Here is a 17,552-nt window from a genome sequence, read left to right on the forward strand (position 1 = left end):
AATATACAGTACAAAGCAACAAAGACTTCCATGCACCCTGCTGAACTTTTTTTTTTCAAAGAAATGTTCTTTTATTAATTGCCTGTCGAGTGTTTGCTTTGAAATGATGTTGAATAATGTTGAAAAAAATAAAACATTATAAAAGAATCCAGTGTATGTTTGATCGTTTCTGCTCCTCCCCTCCCCTTCTCTCTCAGTAAGCATATGATATCATAAATTAATCCACCCAATATGGTATCGGCATAACTTTTGTTATTAGAAAAAAATTTCTGCCTTAGTTGGAAAAATGCTGCCATAGATCAAGTACAACTGTATTAGATCAGTTTGACAAGAGTAAAGCCCTCTCACATGTCCCTGCAAAGTCTTGAGGCACATCGTTTGCACACCAACGTGTTAGGCTGGCTATCAATGCGAAAACGCAAAAACCTAATTTTTCTTCTTCATCTTTTTAAAAGTGATTCTTTCTTTCTAAAATTTCGTGAACAATAATTTCAGCTGGCGATCTGTGGATTCGTGTGCTTGTTATTCTTTAAAGTTACAAAGTCAATGAGAATTTATCAAATGTCACATCGCGTAGGATGTGTTCTTTTGCCAGATTTCCAACTCAAACGAATGGTACTAGTCATCGTACATTGTGCTGGATGCGTTTGTCGGTATTAATCAACCACTTTTTGATTAAAAAAATAACTAAAAAGAGACAAAATGTATGTTAGGTGGAAATGATTGATAGCCAAATCTGCAACCTCGAGCAGCCATCAAAAGATAATACAGTGTAGTAAAAATAATAATGATAATATATTATTGATAAGGTATATATACATAGGCCTAAATATATATATATATATATATATATATATATATATATATATATATATATATATATTCATATATATAATGTGTATATATGTATATATATATATATGTATATATGTATATATATATATATACATAGGCTTAGATATATATATATATATATATATATATATATATATATATATGAAAAGTTGGAATGTAAATAAGGAATACACGCTATAGCCATTTTCTTAAATAAGGTTATCTTAAAGAGAAACAAAATATTTCAATCGACACTACACGTTACACGACAAAAATGTTTATGAAGGTATCATTAGAATAATTAACACATAAAACTGAATTATTTCCTTGTTTTGTCAGCAGATTAGATCCCAAATATCTCAAATTGAGAAAAATAGATATATCTGTTTTAGTTTTTAAACACTTCATATAATCATACATTATTATACACAATCTCTCAAGTGGTGTAGAATTGATGTCAATATACCACATGCAAGGCGATTCGTGGCTTGCGTATTAAGATCCCGAGGCAAAATACATTGTATCATAGTAATGATGTCAGAGTTCAGGATGCGCTGGTGGCGAGGAAAGCCGGTTGCTATGGTGATGATACCACGTGTTCTCTTGCTCCTCCCCCTTCTCCCCTGTCATCTCCTTCTCCCTGTTCGGAGAGCGCACGTCGCCCGGTGGATTGGAGTCCTTGGTGGTCGCGTCTTTCGCATCGACTACGCCGTCGCCGACGCCATCTTTTTTGGTTCCGTTTGATTCGTGAAAGATTTTCTCGTGATATCTCATCTGCCTTGTAAGCATAGTAGATGTATAGAGCATTAAAGAAGACAATTACCTAGTTAATCATGGGTTTGGGGGAAAATGGTGACTATCACTTGTGTGAAAACGCAGGTGACTGGCACCATTTCTTGTGGTATCTCATCTGCCTTCTAGGCACGGAGCATCAAAGCATTCCTATACCCAGACAGTTGATAATGGATTTGGGAAGATGGTGATGATAACATTAGCAAAATATTGTTTTACATTTTTTGCATGCCAAGGACATCCACTTTTCGATATGATTTTGATCACTGAATGATGAAAGAAGAAAGTACATGCATTTTGAAAGTTTTTTTTTTTCACTGCCGAAATATAGGCCCTCAGTAAAGCCAACATTAATGCATCAAGAAACAGTTTATAACCACTATTTTCAAAAAAAAAATGTGGATTATGCAAAATCAAAATATTCTCCTTTTCGGTTCTTCAAATTATAATGCATATATAAAATACGGTATGCGTGAACGGCAGTAGATAGAGACATAAACTTGCTTTTGCAAGGCATTTAAAAATGCAAATGCATTCCTTGCCTTGATTCTACATGAGAAGAACTGAGTTCGATAAAAATGTTATAAACTTCAGGCATTTTTAATATCATTAATGTTTGTGTGATTTTAAAATGTTGGGAGCATTTATATTCAGGCGTTCTGATATTGCTGATCTTACATTTTTGGCGTTTGTTGTTTGGATAATTTCACCCATTTACGATTGTCAAAACTGTAATACGAAAGACCACATAATTATTGAACTATAATTCGATACATTTACACTGTTATGTTAAATTCATCGCTAAGCAGGTTTGATTTGATTTGTTTTGGTTGGCTAAGCTTGGTTTGATTTGGGTTGGTTTGGTTAGTTGGTTTTGGTGTGGTTTGGTACTGTTTGGTTTGGCATAATTTGGATTGATTTGGTTCGGCTTGGTTCTGTCTGGTTTGGTATTGGTTGCTTGGTTGGGTTAGTTGTGGTTGGTTTGGTTTGGTTTGGTTGCTTGTATAATAACGAAACTCAGTAGTAATGCGCCCTCAACGCTCACCTCTCGTACACATCATCCACTAAGATCCAGTTATTGGCAATCCACTTGATACCCTTTGTGACCTCACATCCCCCATGGAGAGAAAACCCGTCCCTATTCCCCATCCAGCCTGCAGAAAAGTTAAGATATTGGGGAAAACGTATGCATGAAATGTAAGTATATCTTCAATATTTCAAGTCCGTATGTCCATTTTGATAAACTTCAGTCCTCTTGCATTGCATGAAAAAATCGTTTTGAAAAAAGGGGTTTTCCTTCAGTAATTCAAAATAAGAATTTATTCAAAATGTTACGAACAATGTTGCAAAAAACACACCAACGAATCCTCCTTTTTTTTCAACTTTTCCAGGTGAACTTATCCACAAGGAGAAGATTGTCACATGGGCAGTTTGTAACAGGATTAAACGAAATTATGGCAATGAAGAGACTATCATTGGATAATGGATTTAAGATGCCACTCGGCTAAAAAAACAAAACAAAAACAAAAACAAAATACCAGCAACACAATTTGCAAGACATCACAAATTTTATTCCAAAAGTTTTGTCGTTAGAGTCGTTTAATGCCGATGAAAAGAAATCAACGATTAAAAGCGTTTTGTGATCCCTGCATTTGATTGCCTGAATGATTCGAATTGATTTTCATTTTGTGTTCAAGAAAACAAGGAAACAAGTCCAACCGAATTACAATATTTGATAATGATCAACACAGTGATATCAATATGGTCTTCATGACGAAAATGATAATAAAAACTTAAACATTAGCAACAGAAAATATTGCAAAATAGAAATTAGAAAAATGGGAAGACCTAAAATCAAAACCACAGCTTGTATTACTTTGGCGCCGAAAACTGGACGCGAGACAAAGCATGCAAAATGGTTTAGATTAAAAACTGAAGCCCGGCTTATGCAAATTGAGATGGGAGGGGAAGAAGAGATGGAGAGGGGAGAGAAGACCGATCAGAAGGGTTGGTAGGTAACAGAATGTCTTTGAAGTAATTCATTCCTGAATTGAATCAATATTGTACGTAGCCTGGATAAAACTTCCTTTGCTTATTCAAGAAAACGATGCTATAATGATGACGATTATGATGATGATGATGATGGTGGTGGTGGTGGTAGTGATAGTTTTAAAGATAACATAAAGTTTTGGTACCTCAAAAGTTTTCCTGAGTTTCCTTGTCTTAGTTTGTGTTTCAGGTTAAAGTACCTTTCATATAACTAACACTGTGAGACTTACTCGCACCAAAGTGCTCTCATGTCTTAGTAATCATGCAATAATGGTTTCGTACAATATATGTATATTGATTGTCGCGGTACCGCGTCGAGTCAAACTAACGGCTCGTTGGAATTTTTCAGAGCCCGCTCTGCTCTGGTACGAAACCATTATTGCATGATTATTAAGACATGAGAGCACTTTGGGGCGAGTAATTCTCACAGTGTTAGTTATATGAAAGGTACTTTAACCTGAAACACAAACTAAGACAAGGAAGCTCAGGGAAACTTTTGAGGTACCAAAACTTTACATTATCTTTAACAATGATAATGATTATCACCATGAGAGATAATCCCAATAGATAATCAGGATTTCAGTAATGAAATAAGAAAAATAAAAAAAAACCGTCTAGGGTACAGGTTTGAGTACTGTACGTCAAAGAGTTTGACGTAATCATGGTAATTGTGTAATATAACAGTTGAATGACCAGCTTTGCTTTTGTTTGTTGTGTGTGTGGGTGTGTGTGTGTACATGCCTTTCCCTAATCCCTCTTCTCGGACATCAATGGCCCACGATAGGAATTTGATGAGGAGTGGGACATCGACTAACCTGTGTCGTCATCGACGAGGTGATTGTACCACAGCACCGCTTTGCCAGTCTCGGGCTTCACTGCTAAGTTCCGCCGACAGCTGCTTGATAAATCGTAGGCATCGTATGGCAGGCTACTTATGAACTGCCCATGAAGAAAGAGAAAGATATTAAGATAGTAAGGTACATGTATATAGAACATATTGATATATACTAATAACACAGATAATAAGGTAATAATGACAGTCATAGAGGACAATGATAATGATTAACTGTGATGACGAAGGTAGAATCATGATTATAGGGACAATGAAGGTACAACTCCTGCTACTTCCACAACATTTGGTATAAAACGATGATTTGATAATGATGATCATTACCATCATCATAATCAAATACTAGTATTACTTAATGAGCAAGAGGTAGAAGTCATAGAAGAAGACGATGACGACAAAGATGACGAGGTAGGAAAAGGACAAGATGGGGAATGTGACAACGATATGTTAATGATCTGACTTCACAGAAATAGAAAAGAAATCATAAAAAGGCGAATAATGTTTTCGGCGTAAACGAAGTCATGTCGATGTCGACAGCATAACCTTGTACAGCAGGTTATACGTGTAGGGATGGGGCAGAGACGGGATTATTCAAGCGAATTGCTATAAAATCCAATCACCGCAGACGAAAGGAAATAAAGATTATCTGACACCGACAGTGTATATTCCGGTTTGATGCGACATTCCCCCGCTCCATCATAACTTCCGCTGTTACAATAGGTCTTCATATCACGAATGCAGTAATTGTTTCATCAAATTACGTATCAAATATTCATATTCATGTTTGTATTCTAATCTTTGTCTTTTGTAGCCACTAGGCTCCATTCCTAGAAAGTTTCTCTTGCCTATTTCGTGACGTAATCAATAGCAATAATAGCTGAAAGAAACTTATTCATTAATCATTGGTAAACTGCTTACCACAACCAGTTGCATCAGCTCACAAAAGCAAAATAGAATTTTAACGACACAACCGTACTCTACCATTTTCTTGCCATACACTCATACCTGGAAAAATTTCAAAAAAACAGTGACTATGATAACTGAAAGCTCTGACGTGTAGTTCTTTGAGAACTGACATGCAGTTGTGAGCATAGCATAATATATATTCCTGTGATATCCCATGATACCCCAGCTGACTTATCTGTTGATGACGTCACAGAGGGCAAGAATGCGCTGCTTTGGCGGCGGAGCACAGATGGTGCAGACAAATAAAAAGTAAGTTTGCTAAAAACCCATGCTTACATATTTTGATCAAACAAATCCAAAATCTATGACTTGTGGATCTTTCCACATCAGCAGAAGTCAACACGAAATTGGATTTGAGGGGGACCTTTAATGATTTTGTGTCATTGCGACATAAAGAGGAGAAGAAAGAAATAAAAATAGATAGGAATACGATATAAGTTTTAAAGTGAGAAGCGTCTGTCCCTCTGAAAGAGAATCATGTTGTCATACTGCACTATACACGTACGTATAACGATAAAGGAATAATTTGTATCAAAACTAAGTAAGAATGAATGCATGCGCCATATTTCAATGGAAACATACAAATAATTATGATAAAAATAACAAATAGAAGGGAAAGCATGAGAAAAAGACAGACGTGACGTAATTAATCGTTAATTAATCTCAAAACGGCAGCGGCTCTATTTGGATGATGCGGGTCTAGCTATAATTATTCTTTCCACGGCTTGACGCGATTTGAGATTTTGGTTTTGTTTTGCATTCCTGAGAGATATGTATTTTATTATATTTACCAAGTTGAGTTGAACGTCACTTCGGATCGAATGGGAGCTAAGGCACTTTAAGAGATGCCCAGCATTACCGGATGCATCTAATTTGATTATGATAATGGAGCGCTGATCAGCTACGAGACTTCCCACATGCAATTACGTTGCTCATCACAAGACATAACTTTTTCAAGAGTGTGCCACTGATCGCATGGAGACTTTAAAACATTCAGGTGGGTCAGGATAATGAGAGGTATGATGTAATTCTCATCAGTTGTCGTTCGTCAGGCAAGAACGGTAGGGGAAATCTCGCCACCCCGCATCTCGTTGCGATCGAGAGACAAAGACTCCCTGCTGCAAAGTTTGCCGCTGTCATTATTGTAATATCAGTCTTTGGCAATCTACGCATTGCATAATTCTTCCACCTGATGGCCCGAAGGTGGCAAATCCCCTAGATGAAAAGTGCAGGGGCTGTGAAGGGGGATGGCCGTCTCCTGAAGAGAACCTGACGTGCGGCCCAAGTAAACTATTTATACTGGCTGCTCTTGTTGGTGTAAACATTGTCAACGTTCAAGTGGAGATTTGACCGTTTTCATCTTAAGCCGACTGAATGACGTCTTGAGAACTCAATGAAAATCAAAATTAACCTTGATCGCTTCTCGCGTAAATCTGATGGCGATTCTATAACGAGCACCGCAATACTGCAAAAGTCGCTTGCACATGGCATTTCAAGAACACACTTTAAGCATTAAAAAAACATCTTTCTAATCACATGAATGGTTGGTGATAGAATGAGCGTTTAAATTGAAACCAATTGTATTTAATAGCAAAATCACACTGACTCTATGAACATTATGAACTTTCAAACTTTCACTTTTTTCAACGAGAGAGTGACATCGGTCACAATCGGATCTACATCAGTTAGATTTAATGATATGTCGCCATTGCCTCACACTGACCAGTGCAAAAGTTCACTTTTTTGATAAAATAGAATGGAAACAGTCATATATTCCTCATCAAAATGTTTTAGTACTGCAGAAACTTGGCAATGGTGGATAGTCACTAAAGCATTGACTCACTATTTATATGAATTAATGTTTGTAACCATAGCAGCCAATGGGACAATAATTAGGTTATGACGTCATCACCTAAATCACTTTGCAGAGATGACTTGACTGATTGTAATCAACATACTTCTATTATTTAATTCATGTACTTTGTGGATTTTTCTTGGAGGGGGTCCGATCTTGAGAACACTTCTTCTTTTTTGTTCTTCCAATTTCTTTTCACATTAGTCGACGTGAACATTATATAGAGAGTATTTTAATGGTATTTCACCTCTTTTGAATTATTTTTCATATCCGCCACTGGAAACGCTGTTTCTCCTCCTTCTTCAACATCATTGAGATAATAAAGCAGTGTTGCATATCTGCACATAAAAAACAAGGAAAGAAACAGTCAATCAATCAATTAATCAATTAATCAATCAATCAATCAATCAATCAATCAATCAATCAAGTTATTGTCATTATCATTATCATCATTGAACTTCATGTTATTGTAACTATTGTTATTACTCCTACTTCTGTTATTATTATCATTAGCATTAAACTAACTGTTTGTTAAAATGATTGACAACACTGTTATGATAATGATAATGATGATTTTTTATTATCATTATAATTATCATTATTCAGAGGAGATCGTAACTTTGATTATTGCAATTACCACTGTTAGTACACACACAATGGTATCGTGGTGTTTTCAGTCTCACTTCATGTTCTTTGATCTCGTTTGACACGATCCTGATCATTGCAAAATACATGTCTATAAATTAGGCAGAGAGCCCAAATTAACCCGAACTATTCCCCGAAGCCCACCTCACACACCCCTCTATACCAGTATTCAAAACTAGACCGGCAAAGCCATTAGAATCGCGGTCTCATTAATAGGGAGCTTTAGATTTTCGACGCGCGGACGTTCAAAGGAAAAAAACATGTTCTGAGCTTGCGCAGTAGCGCGCGTAAAGTCAATCTATTTTTAGCTTGCGTCGCCTGAGTTGTTTACTACGCGTACTGGGCTATTTTCACGTCCGCACAGTTTGCGACGTAGAGAGCTTCTTCATGCACTGATCGTATGGGGGCTCGATTTGATTTTTTCTACGTTGCGTCCCAGCGTAATCTATGTAAAGCTACTTTTCCACACGACGCAGGGAGAGGAGAACGTCCAGCGCAAGCGTCGGCTCAAACGTCCGCGCGTCAAAATCTAAAGCTCCCTAATAAGAAAGCACGCGCAAACGGACAAAGTGAGGCGCATGACGCTTCGGCTTCCTAGCTCGATATCTAACCTGTCGAAATGAGAGTCCCAATTTGAAAGCAGGCGAACAGTGAAAAATCTTCGCATTGTCGTCTGTATTTCTGCTTCCTAATGCTCTTTCGTGTTTTTGATTGTTTGTTTTGCTCTTATCCTTTTTTTTTTATCACGCCTCTATTTGATCAGAATGAACTTTTGATTCTTAGAATTTACATCAATTAGTCAGTCAGCGCTGAAAACCGGACATAACGTGAATACTTTCATTTTTGTCAGTGAATATTGATAGCGCTGACTGGGGAGAAATCGTGACGTCGAATGGATTAACTTTCAGGTCTCATTTGATTTGAATTAGAAGAAAATATCCCGGGGGTAATTCCCTCAAATATCCCGATCAGCAGACCATTCAAGAGAGATGAAACCCGATATGTATTGTCGAAGACTTCGAGGCATAAGACGGGAATCTGGAAGACCGGGGGAGAAAGAGGAAGAAAGAATGGAATATGCTGGGCATCCTGTAAACCTCCTCGAGAATATCAAGCCCCTTGTACTGTTCTGCGATGGTAAACGGCGGATACTCAGGTCTGATCCTCAGGCGCCCCCATGCCCAAGCGAGAGTTATGATAAATGATGTATATTTTATTGTGACGACCCCCTTTGGTCCGTCGCGCCGTACGCGAGCGTAATGCATTATGCAACTTGGAGAGAGAGAGAAAGGAAGAAAAGAAATGGAAAAAAAAGTGCAGTGTCATCTTGCAGCTCCTGTGTAACATACTGCATGTCTCCACCTAATCTAACTTCGGGACGCGTCTACACAGCGTCCACGCAGAGCTTTTTGTGTCAAACAGGAAAGGCAGTTTGAAAATAGAATGGTACAACTGGGCATCATCTTCTGCCCATCGATTCGGCTATAGATGAAAGACGCGTGATGGTTCGTGCTTACTTTCACACACGCACATGCACACACACACACATACATACATACATATACAAACATCACTGACAAACATGTAATTACACACATAAACATAATCACACACTGACACAAACACACACACACACACACATACGCGCGCACACACACACACACATTGAGAGGCAACAAGAATGTGACTACACCAGTAGGAGATCAAGAAAAAGAAGACACGCATTGACGACGAATAAAGGAATGAAAAAGAATAGAGAAAAAAAAGAGAAGAAGAGGCAAATGGCGGAAAGGGACATGTGGAGGGAAGAAATTAAAAAAAAAAAGACTCCATGAAAAGACAAAAATAGCAAATATACCTGCAGCTTTTCAAATATAGTTTTCCCAAAGATTTGTGGACTCGGGAAAGCACAAAACTACTGAAACTATCAATTAGGGAAGCTTCCCCAAAGATATGTGGGTTCAGGGGAATGCAGAAAAAATATTGAAATGTCAGCGAAGTTTGAGAAAAAATAAACTTTTCAAAAGTTATACCATCCTATAGTTTTCATTAATATTGTATGCCGTCCTATCTATGCTGAAATCAGATAGCAAATCGTGGTGTTATGGGAGCAGAATGATACAATATACTAAAGTAATATCACATGGATAATAGTAATAATGGTTTTAGCAAATGTGGTCGAGTTTATCGCATAGATTGAAAAGAGATCACATATACCATAATCATTCAATTAGGTTATACCCCTTTTTGTATTTAGATAATAGATACCAAATCAATTGGAATAAATCATCCAATTCGGTCAAATTTGCAGTGAGGTATAATTATTTGCTGAATCCATTGTTTTTTCTTAATAGGGAAGAGGAGTACTTCCCAGTAATATGTTATGTTATCTTGTTTCGTTTGAACTTTTACCTCTTGCACTATATATTATATATATATATATATATATATATATATATATATATATATATATATATATATATATATATATATATATATGTATATATATATATATATATATATATATATATATAAACATGTTGAGATTTCACGTATTGGATCCACGAGGAAATGAAGAAACAAACTGGTAATGATTTACTGACCAAAAATGCATTACAAGTTTGTTACTTCATTTATGTATGTATATATATATATATATATATATATATATATATATATATATACTTTTTCAATAAAGAAATAACAACAACAGATTTTAAGGGTCTCACCTGCATAGTCGCTCTTTCTCCTCAGGAGATGAATCGAGCACTCTGGCCGTATGTCCGCACTGTATGTCAGAGGAGATGCCCGTACTGTCGTAGTGCGCGTGATACAGTCCCCCAGGACGGTAGCGAACAACCTGCCCAGGGTGACATTGAGTTTTGATTTCAAGTTCATTGGAGAGAAGGAGAGAAGACGACGGAGAAGAAGTATAATAGAAGAAGAAGGATATAATCAAAACAGAAGACAGAAGAGAACGAACAGAATGACTGACAGAAGATTAAAAGGGCGTTCCAGACGATTTTCGTAATTTCACATCCTGCAGCACATAAATCAACAGCTCCATGTATAGATTTGTGAAATTTATATAGGTCCTTGAGCAGAGAAATCAGTACTCTGAAAAAAAAAAAGCCAAAACAGATTTCATTGAACAAAGATGACGACAAAGGAGTCTCACATATCTCAGAGATGTAGCAATGCAATTTCATCACAATACCACGTGCTTGACAAGTTCACCTGTGCAAAATTTATACATGTCTTCTTTTGTTCTGCTTCCTTGAGCCCCAACTCATGCATTCTTGTTATGAGGCTGGCATGTCATCATCCTTGTTCATTGTGATTTGTTATAAATTTTGAAAACACTCCTATTCCTCATCCCAATCCCTACAAATTCTGAAACTCTGCATCCAGTGTACCCAATTTATTGTTGTTCATATGTAAAAATATGAAAATCATCGGGAGGTCTCCTTTAAGAAGGGGCATGGGAACTGATGGAAGATAAAGAATAATAATAATTGATATTGTGGTGTCACATACTGATATAAGCAATGTACTGTCATCTGCGTTTACATAGCTCTGATATAGAGGGTCTCGCCATTATTGCTTACCACGGGTACTCATGCACACAGCTAGATCAAGATGGACACGGAGGGCATTGGGCCTGAAGTATTACCTTAGACAGCATGACTGAACGGGGAAAGGAAAAGCTTCGTTGAGCAGGGAAGTCATAGTTTGATTGACCAAAAACCTTTGCCATCGTTTTGTTGTCATATACATGTACAATTGTATTTACAAACCTGAAGACTCTCCGACGAGTGAACGATTTTCCAGTCTAACTTGGTGACGGCGGTAACCCTGAATCAACGGAAAACAATCATTGGGGGAACGATGGTATAAATGTGACAACCCTGATAATAGTAAAGACATCAATTGCCGTTATGAAATTAACCCTTTTGTTAGCTCTGAGTGCCTATTCTTACAGAAAATCACCTAGCATTGTATACACTATTCAACGTTTCTGACACAGGAAAGATGAATAAGAAAGGACTTTATTAAAATATTCAATCAGAAACGTGATTACGTAGTAACAGAATTCACGAGCAATAATAACAGAAGTGGAAATGATTAATAACACCTACATTTCAGATAAATGAATATTATATCTTAATAGTATCTGTTTCATTGTATGATAATGCTATCATTATTTAACACCAGTAATTAGATTAAGAAAATATTGGCTAGTGATGTCCAGAATGAACGTATCGATGAAGTTCCTTGCTAATATACTTATGAAAGTTAACCACAATTTAAATTCCAAATCCAATGAATAAATGTTTTACAAACTTTTAGAAAGAGTGGAAAGATTTTGAAGTTCTGCGTTATGATCTTCTTTGATCTTCGCTTTTAGAAATGGCTTTTATTTGCATTTACAACCTTGGTATAACTAATATGCAATGCATAACGTCCTCAGGTCCTTTATTTGCAAATTCTTATTTTGCTGTGAGTACAAGTGGAACAAACTCTGCTGGTAAAACGTCTACTTTTTGGATCGAAAGATAAAGGGTCTGAACCCCTTGGAAACAAGCTGTAGGCTACGGTCACAACTCAGAGCGGCGACCGACCGATTTATAGCCTGCTCGGTCGCTGCTGAAATTTTGGCACCGCCCAGCAGTTTTTGGAGATATCGAGCAGGCTATAAAATCCCAGCGATGCCCGAGCGATGCCCTGTCGATTTCCCGTCGGTCACAGGTCGATTTTAGGTTAAAAATTTGCGAAATATGGGGATATTCTCCGTGCAGAGACTGAGCAGTCACCGAGCGGTGCCCCATTGGCAACTGGACGATCTCCAACCGGCCACCTGCCGATTTTTACGAAATCGCTCAGCGATCGACGGGTGATCGATAGGTCATCTATCAGTGTCCCGTAGGCGTACCGGCGGCCGCCCGCCGGTCTCTGCCGGAAATTACTCACAAGCTACCTGGGTTTTCTTCGTGGACGTATGTGATTTATGATGTGATAACTAATTAATTCATGAAGATAAAACTCGAGGCAAAAGATTTAAGAGTTAAATTACCAACTACCAAACCTCAGCTATGTGAAACCACAGATAAATAGAAATTAGGAAATCAAACGAAAGGGAGGAAAACCCAAGATAGAACAAAGATTAGAATAGATTAAAATTTTACAAAAATATCTTCGTTTGCTTCTATATTTTACGGTATTTTCTTTTCCTATCTAATTTCATATTTTCATTTCTCCATCTCTTGTCATCCATTGCTTCTTCATTCAATAAATGATAAGATAACCAAACTGTATTTTACTAAGTCTACATATCGACACTAACTTTTAGCTTTCATCTCTTTTGCCCCAAAGTGGTTGTCCCTGTCTTCCATGTCCCTCATGTTGGTTGCCGAGATGTTGAGATGCTGAGATGTTGATGGGGTTTCATTGCCTCTATCCCTCCCCCTGCTTCTTCCACATTGTCCTTGCTTCTCTTCCCCATCTAGTCCCTGGTTTCCTTCAGTGCTTCTGTCATTTCATCTTTACTATTTTTAGTCCCTAAATCGCTCGACGGCGACCGCTTGATCTATTCCCTGGGCTTTCTTCTGTGCTTTTGTTATTTTTGTCTCTATTATTTTTGTTTCCTAAATCGCTCGGCGGCGACCGCTCGATAAGGTCAGTGCCTGGGTGGTTGCCGCTCGGACACCGAACGTATTTTGGGCAGTGAGTGAAAACTGGTCGGTCGCCGCTGAAATTTTAACTCCGCGTTAAATCTTCAGCGGCGACCGACCGATGCCAGAAAAATCAGTGGTGCCTGGTCGGTCACCGGTCGGCGTCCGACCGAAATTGACTAAAAACTCACCGACCGGTCGCCGAGCAGGCTGATTTGGGGGTTGTGACCGTATAGCCTTAAGAGGAGCCCTACGTCTTTATTCTTCAACAGGGCTGCAGCTGTAGTTAGCCTACTCAATGTAGCAATAGCCCCAGGCAACCTAAAGCCCATGCGCTACTAGTGGCCAGGCGCTACACTGGGGGTAACATTAATTATAGAGGTGAAGTCTGTGAGATTGTACTCCTTGGATAAATGATGAGCATTAAGATTTGCTTCGCGTGACTCCCATATCTTGTAACTGCAACTATTATGTTGTAGCTGACGTGTCAACAACAGAACACTACAGCAGAAATGTGTTGGCCTGCAATCATTATTCTATTTTATTTATTGATCTTAGTTGTCTCTACTTTTTTCTCTTTTTGCTGGGAGGGGGTAGGAACGCAACAACCTACCTCTCACGAAGCTTACGAATGACGTCATGTTTTGTCTCCTTCCAGTCGATCCACGCCTGGTCACTGACGCGGCCGCGTTGCCTGCCCTTTGGAGGGAGAGTTCCCCTCCGCCATTGCTCCAGCCACTTTCGAATCCTCGCCGTTTTGTTCGGGAGGTTGATCAGCCAAAGCTCTCTGGAGTTGATGAACCCGTCCGAGTTGAGGTCAAGGATCAATTCGACGTACATCCGACCCAGGTCCGAAGGCGGCAGGGCTTCGTCGGCCTCGAGGCCAGGTATGCACGGCAGAGCCTCGTCGAAGTCCAGCTGTGAATCGGCGTCGAGGTCGCACTCGTGCAGTTTCGTGTTCCACTCTGTCTCGTTGAAGGCAACCTTAGATTCATCAACGCCGCTAGCTTTGAGCGTCTTATTGACCGTGCTACTTGTCTTCAGCCCTTCATCCATGGCGAGATTCTTTAAGTGTTCGCACTCCTCCTTCGTTAGGAAATGTGGTATTTCTGTCAGCAGAAGAAATGGCAAGCGGTTCTTAACAGAAAAAAATACTTTACTCAAGCTTCTGTTAATCGAAAACTGCTTTTCACATTTCATGGCAATTTATGGCTTAATTTGAATTCTGATTTGAACCTTGCTTTTATAATTGGGAATGTATAACTACTCTATTGCTTTATCGGGTTTTTTTCTATTCTCCTATTCTCATCGCTCGAGGATAGAAATGTTCTTCTGCTTTCTCAATAGTTTATCTTTGGCCATAAACCAGAGGGACATTTCCTGCTTTATAACTGATAACGAGCTGTTCTCTGCTCTGTGCAATAAAGCATAGCCGTGAAGCGTAACTAGTGATCTCCTGCAATGTCACGGGTCAGCTCATAGCTGCTATGTCGAGGGCTAGTTTTCACTATTTATGCTTCATTTTGGCATCTTAAAGGAAAATTCCAGTTTATGTTCAAATTGACTGTGACAAGTAAAGAGTAGACTACAACAGGAAGATTTAAAGTCTAAACTGAAAAAAAAACACAGACCTTTAATTTCAATCTTTCTTCTGTTTACAAGAAACAAGTGCCTACTATCACTAATATGCTCGCGAGAGAAGTGGGGCGCACAGACAACTGCAGTGACATCAAAGTGGTAGGCATTGATCTTATTTGCTTTGTTTTTGTTTAAAGGTTGTACCTTAGAGCAAAGGAAACACAGATGAAAATAGAACAAATGACTGAAACCGGAAGTTATGGTCCATGTAAATGCCAACAGGTGTCCCTCAAATAAAATTAAATCAAGATCAGAGCCCATAAGGGGGTTTCCCCTCATTTCTTGTCTACGCCTTGTCCTGGGGACAAAGAAATCTATTTTTTGTCCCGGGCACACAATACATTATAGCACGATGCGTTCCCGAGACTAGAACGATTCAGTATAACAATTGCTGCTGCTGCATGCTGATGTATGTCTGCTGTCTTCTTGCACGCGGGCAACGAAAAAAAAAAATGAGGCCAGTGTGAGAGAAAAAAAAAATCGATATATTTTTTAGTGAGAAAACAAGAGGTGTTACCGAATACTGGCGGGTGTACAGCTAAGGTCTTCATTTGCACGTATCTGCCCGGGGTGATTTCGACATAAAGTATGTGACCAACCTGTGTGTAAAGTGACGGGGAAAGATGATTAAAAGACATGATATAAGCTCAAAGAGAAGAAAACATGCAAGTAGATTATGTTCGTTCATTTCTTCTTTTACACATCATTCGATGCAATGGATAGAGCGATATATCGCTGGCCTCTGCATCCAGTCGCAACCACCACTCGTACATGTGTCACAATGTATGATAGCTAGTCTATATAACTATGCGTCTATTACTATGTACGTGCGTGCGTGAGGTCGTCGGATGCTTTTCTATGTATTTAAAGCCATGTCTACACCTATTCAAAAACTTGTAGTTATACTAACTACGAGCGCAAAAATGCGTTCCCCTAACCACGACAAAACTTCGATGCCGTTCACACCTACATGCAGTTAGCAAAACCTCGAGGTAAACATAACTACGATAGAAAATAAAGGGTGCCTAGTTTGCCCATAGGGTTGCGCACTATTGTGAAAAAAACTGAGCGTCGTGGTTAACAAAACTCCGTTCACATCTGTCATAGTATAAGCGCGCTGCCACAGCGCGCTTAAACTACGCGCTTAAACCACGACAACACCCTAAGAAATCTTGTGGTGTTGTCGTGGTGTCTTCGCCTTAAGGTTTTGTCGTGGTTTTCTAAACTACATGCGTCTACATCTACGCTAACTTGTAGTTTAGTGCCTCGTGGTTTACAAAACCTCGAGGTTTAGAAAACCTTAAGGTAAAGGGACTTAGGTGTGAACCTCACTTAAGATACATGTACAATGGATAGTCAATCTAGAAGTATTTGGCAGTGCGCGTACGCATACACATCATCAAATCACAAACAGACGTAAGTTGCGAAAGTAAATTATAACTGTCTTATTATGTAAAAGAAAAACGCCTTAAACGCCATTAATAATTTTTTTTGGTGTTTTCTCTTCATAGAGAGTCAAGTCAAGTTACTTTACCCATTCGCATGCTTCTACTATCTCCCCCCCCCCCCATCATTCTACACATACCATGCATACGCGCTAAAATGTGTAGTTACACAAGAAAAAAATATCAACCAGAATCCATTAGTAGTTGGAAACAAGGTTTATCGATTCGACCAAAGACACTTTAAATTCATCAGTTCACTTGTACGACAAGTGACCTTCTGGTTCTCACTCCAGTTGCTCCTCGGAAACAACACGGTTCTCTTAAACCTATGCAAGTTCCGTCATGGAATATGTAATATGAATATAGGGCCTACACATACGAAGACAAATACAAACAGATACGAGAGATATGACGCTAACCTCCACCGGATAATAACGAAACAATCGCATTTTTCCTTGATGGAATGTTGATGTCTCGGGGTCGGTCTCTTCTTTACCAACATTATGTTGTGCACCATCTTCTCGGCTATAAACGTCCCCGTCGTAGCTGCCCCGCACACTCCCGTAAGTCATGGCTAGCAGCAGCAAGAAAATACAAGGAACGTTTGGTCCATCTGTTGGAACGAGTCAATGAGTAATGCACTCCACTAAAATAAAAAAATAAGAGTGAAGGGACTCAAGGTCAGTTCCCTCATCATTAAAGGAAACCTCCAGATGATTTTCAGATTTTTACATTTGAACAACTATAAATCAGTTATACTGAGGACAGATTTCAGAATTTATGATAATTGGGATGAAGAATAAGAA

At 38.6% G+C, this 17,552-nt stretch overlaps 1 protein-coding gene across 1 annotated transcript; it reads right to left on the reverse strand.

Annotated features, from left to right (window-relative positions):
* Positions 1 to 1,371: 1,371 nt before the first annotated feature.
* LOC139729979 (transmembrane prolyl 4-hydroxylase-like) lies at positions 1,372 to 17,318 on the reverse strand. Its single transcript, XM_071640895.1, has 9 exons — positions 17,166 to 17,318; positions 15,819 to 15,900; positions 14,277 to 14,772; positions 11,789 to 11,846; positions 10,721 to 10,851; positions 7,594 to 7,684; positions 4,491 to 4,614; positions 2,672 to 2,780; positions 1,372 to 1,612 (listed from the first exon to the last, which is right to left on the reverse strand). Exons 1-9 carry the CDS (start codon positions 17,316 to 17,318, stop codon positions 1,372 to 1,374), a joined length of 1,485 nt encoding a protein of 494 aa, XP_071496996.1.
* Positions 17,319 to 17,552: the final 234 nt, after the last annotated feature.

The sequence above is a fragment of the Diadema antillarum genome, unplaced genomic scaffold (assembly GCF_040938485.1).
Source record: "Diadema antillarum isolate AM-2024a unplaced genomic scaffold, OU_Dant_1.0 seq00000283_RagTag, whole genome shotgun sequence".
NCBI classification, from domain to species: domain Eukaryota; kingdom Metazoa; phylum Echinodermata; class Echinoidea; order Diadematoida; family Diadematidae; genus Diadema; species Diadema antillarum.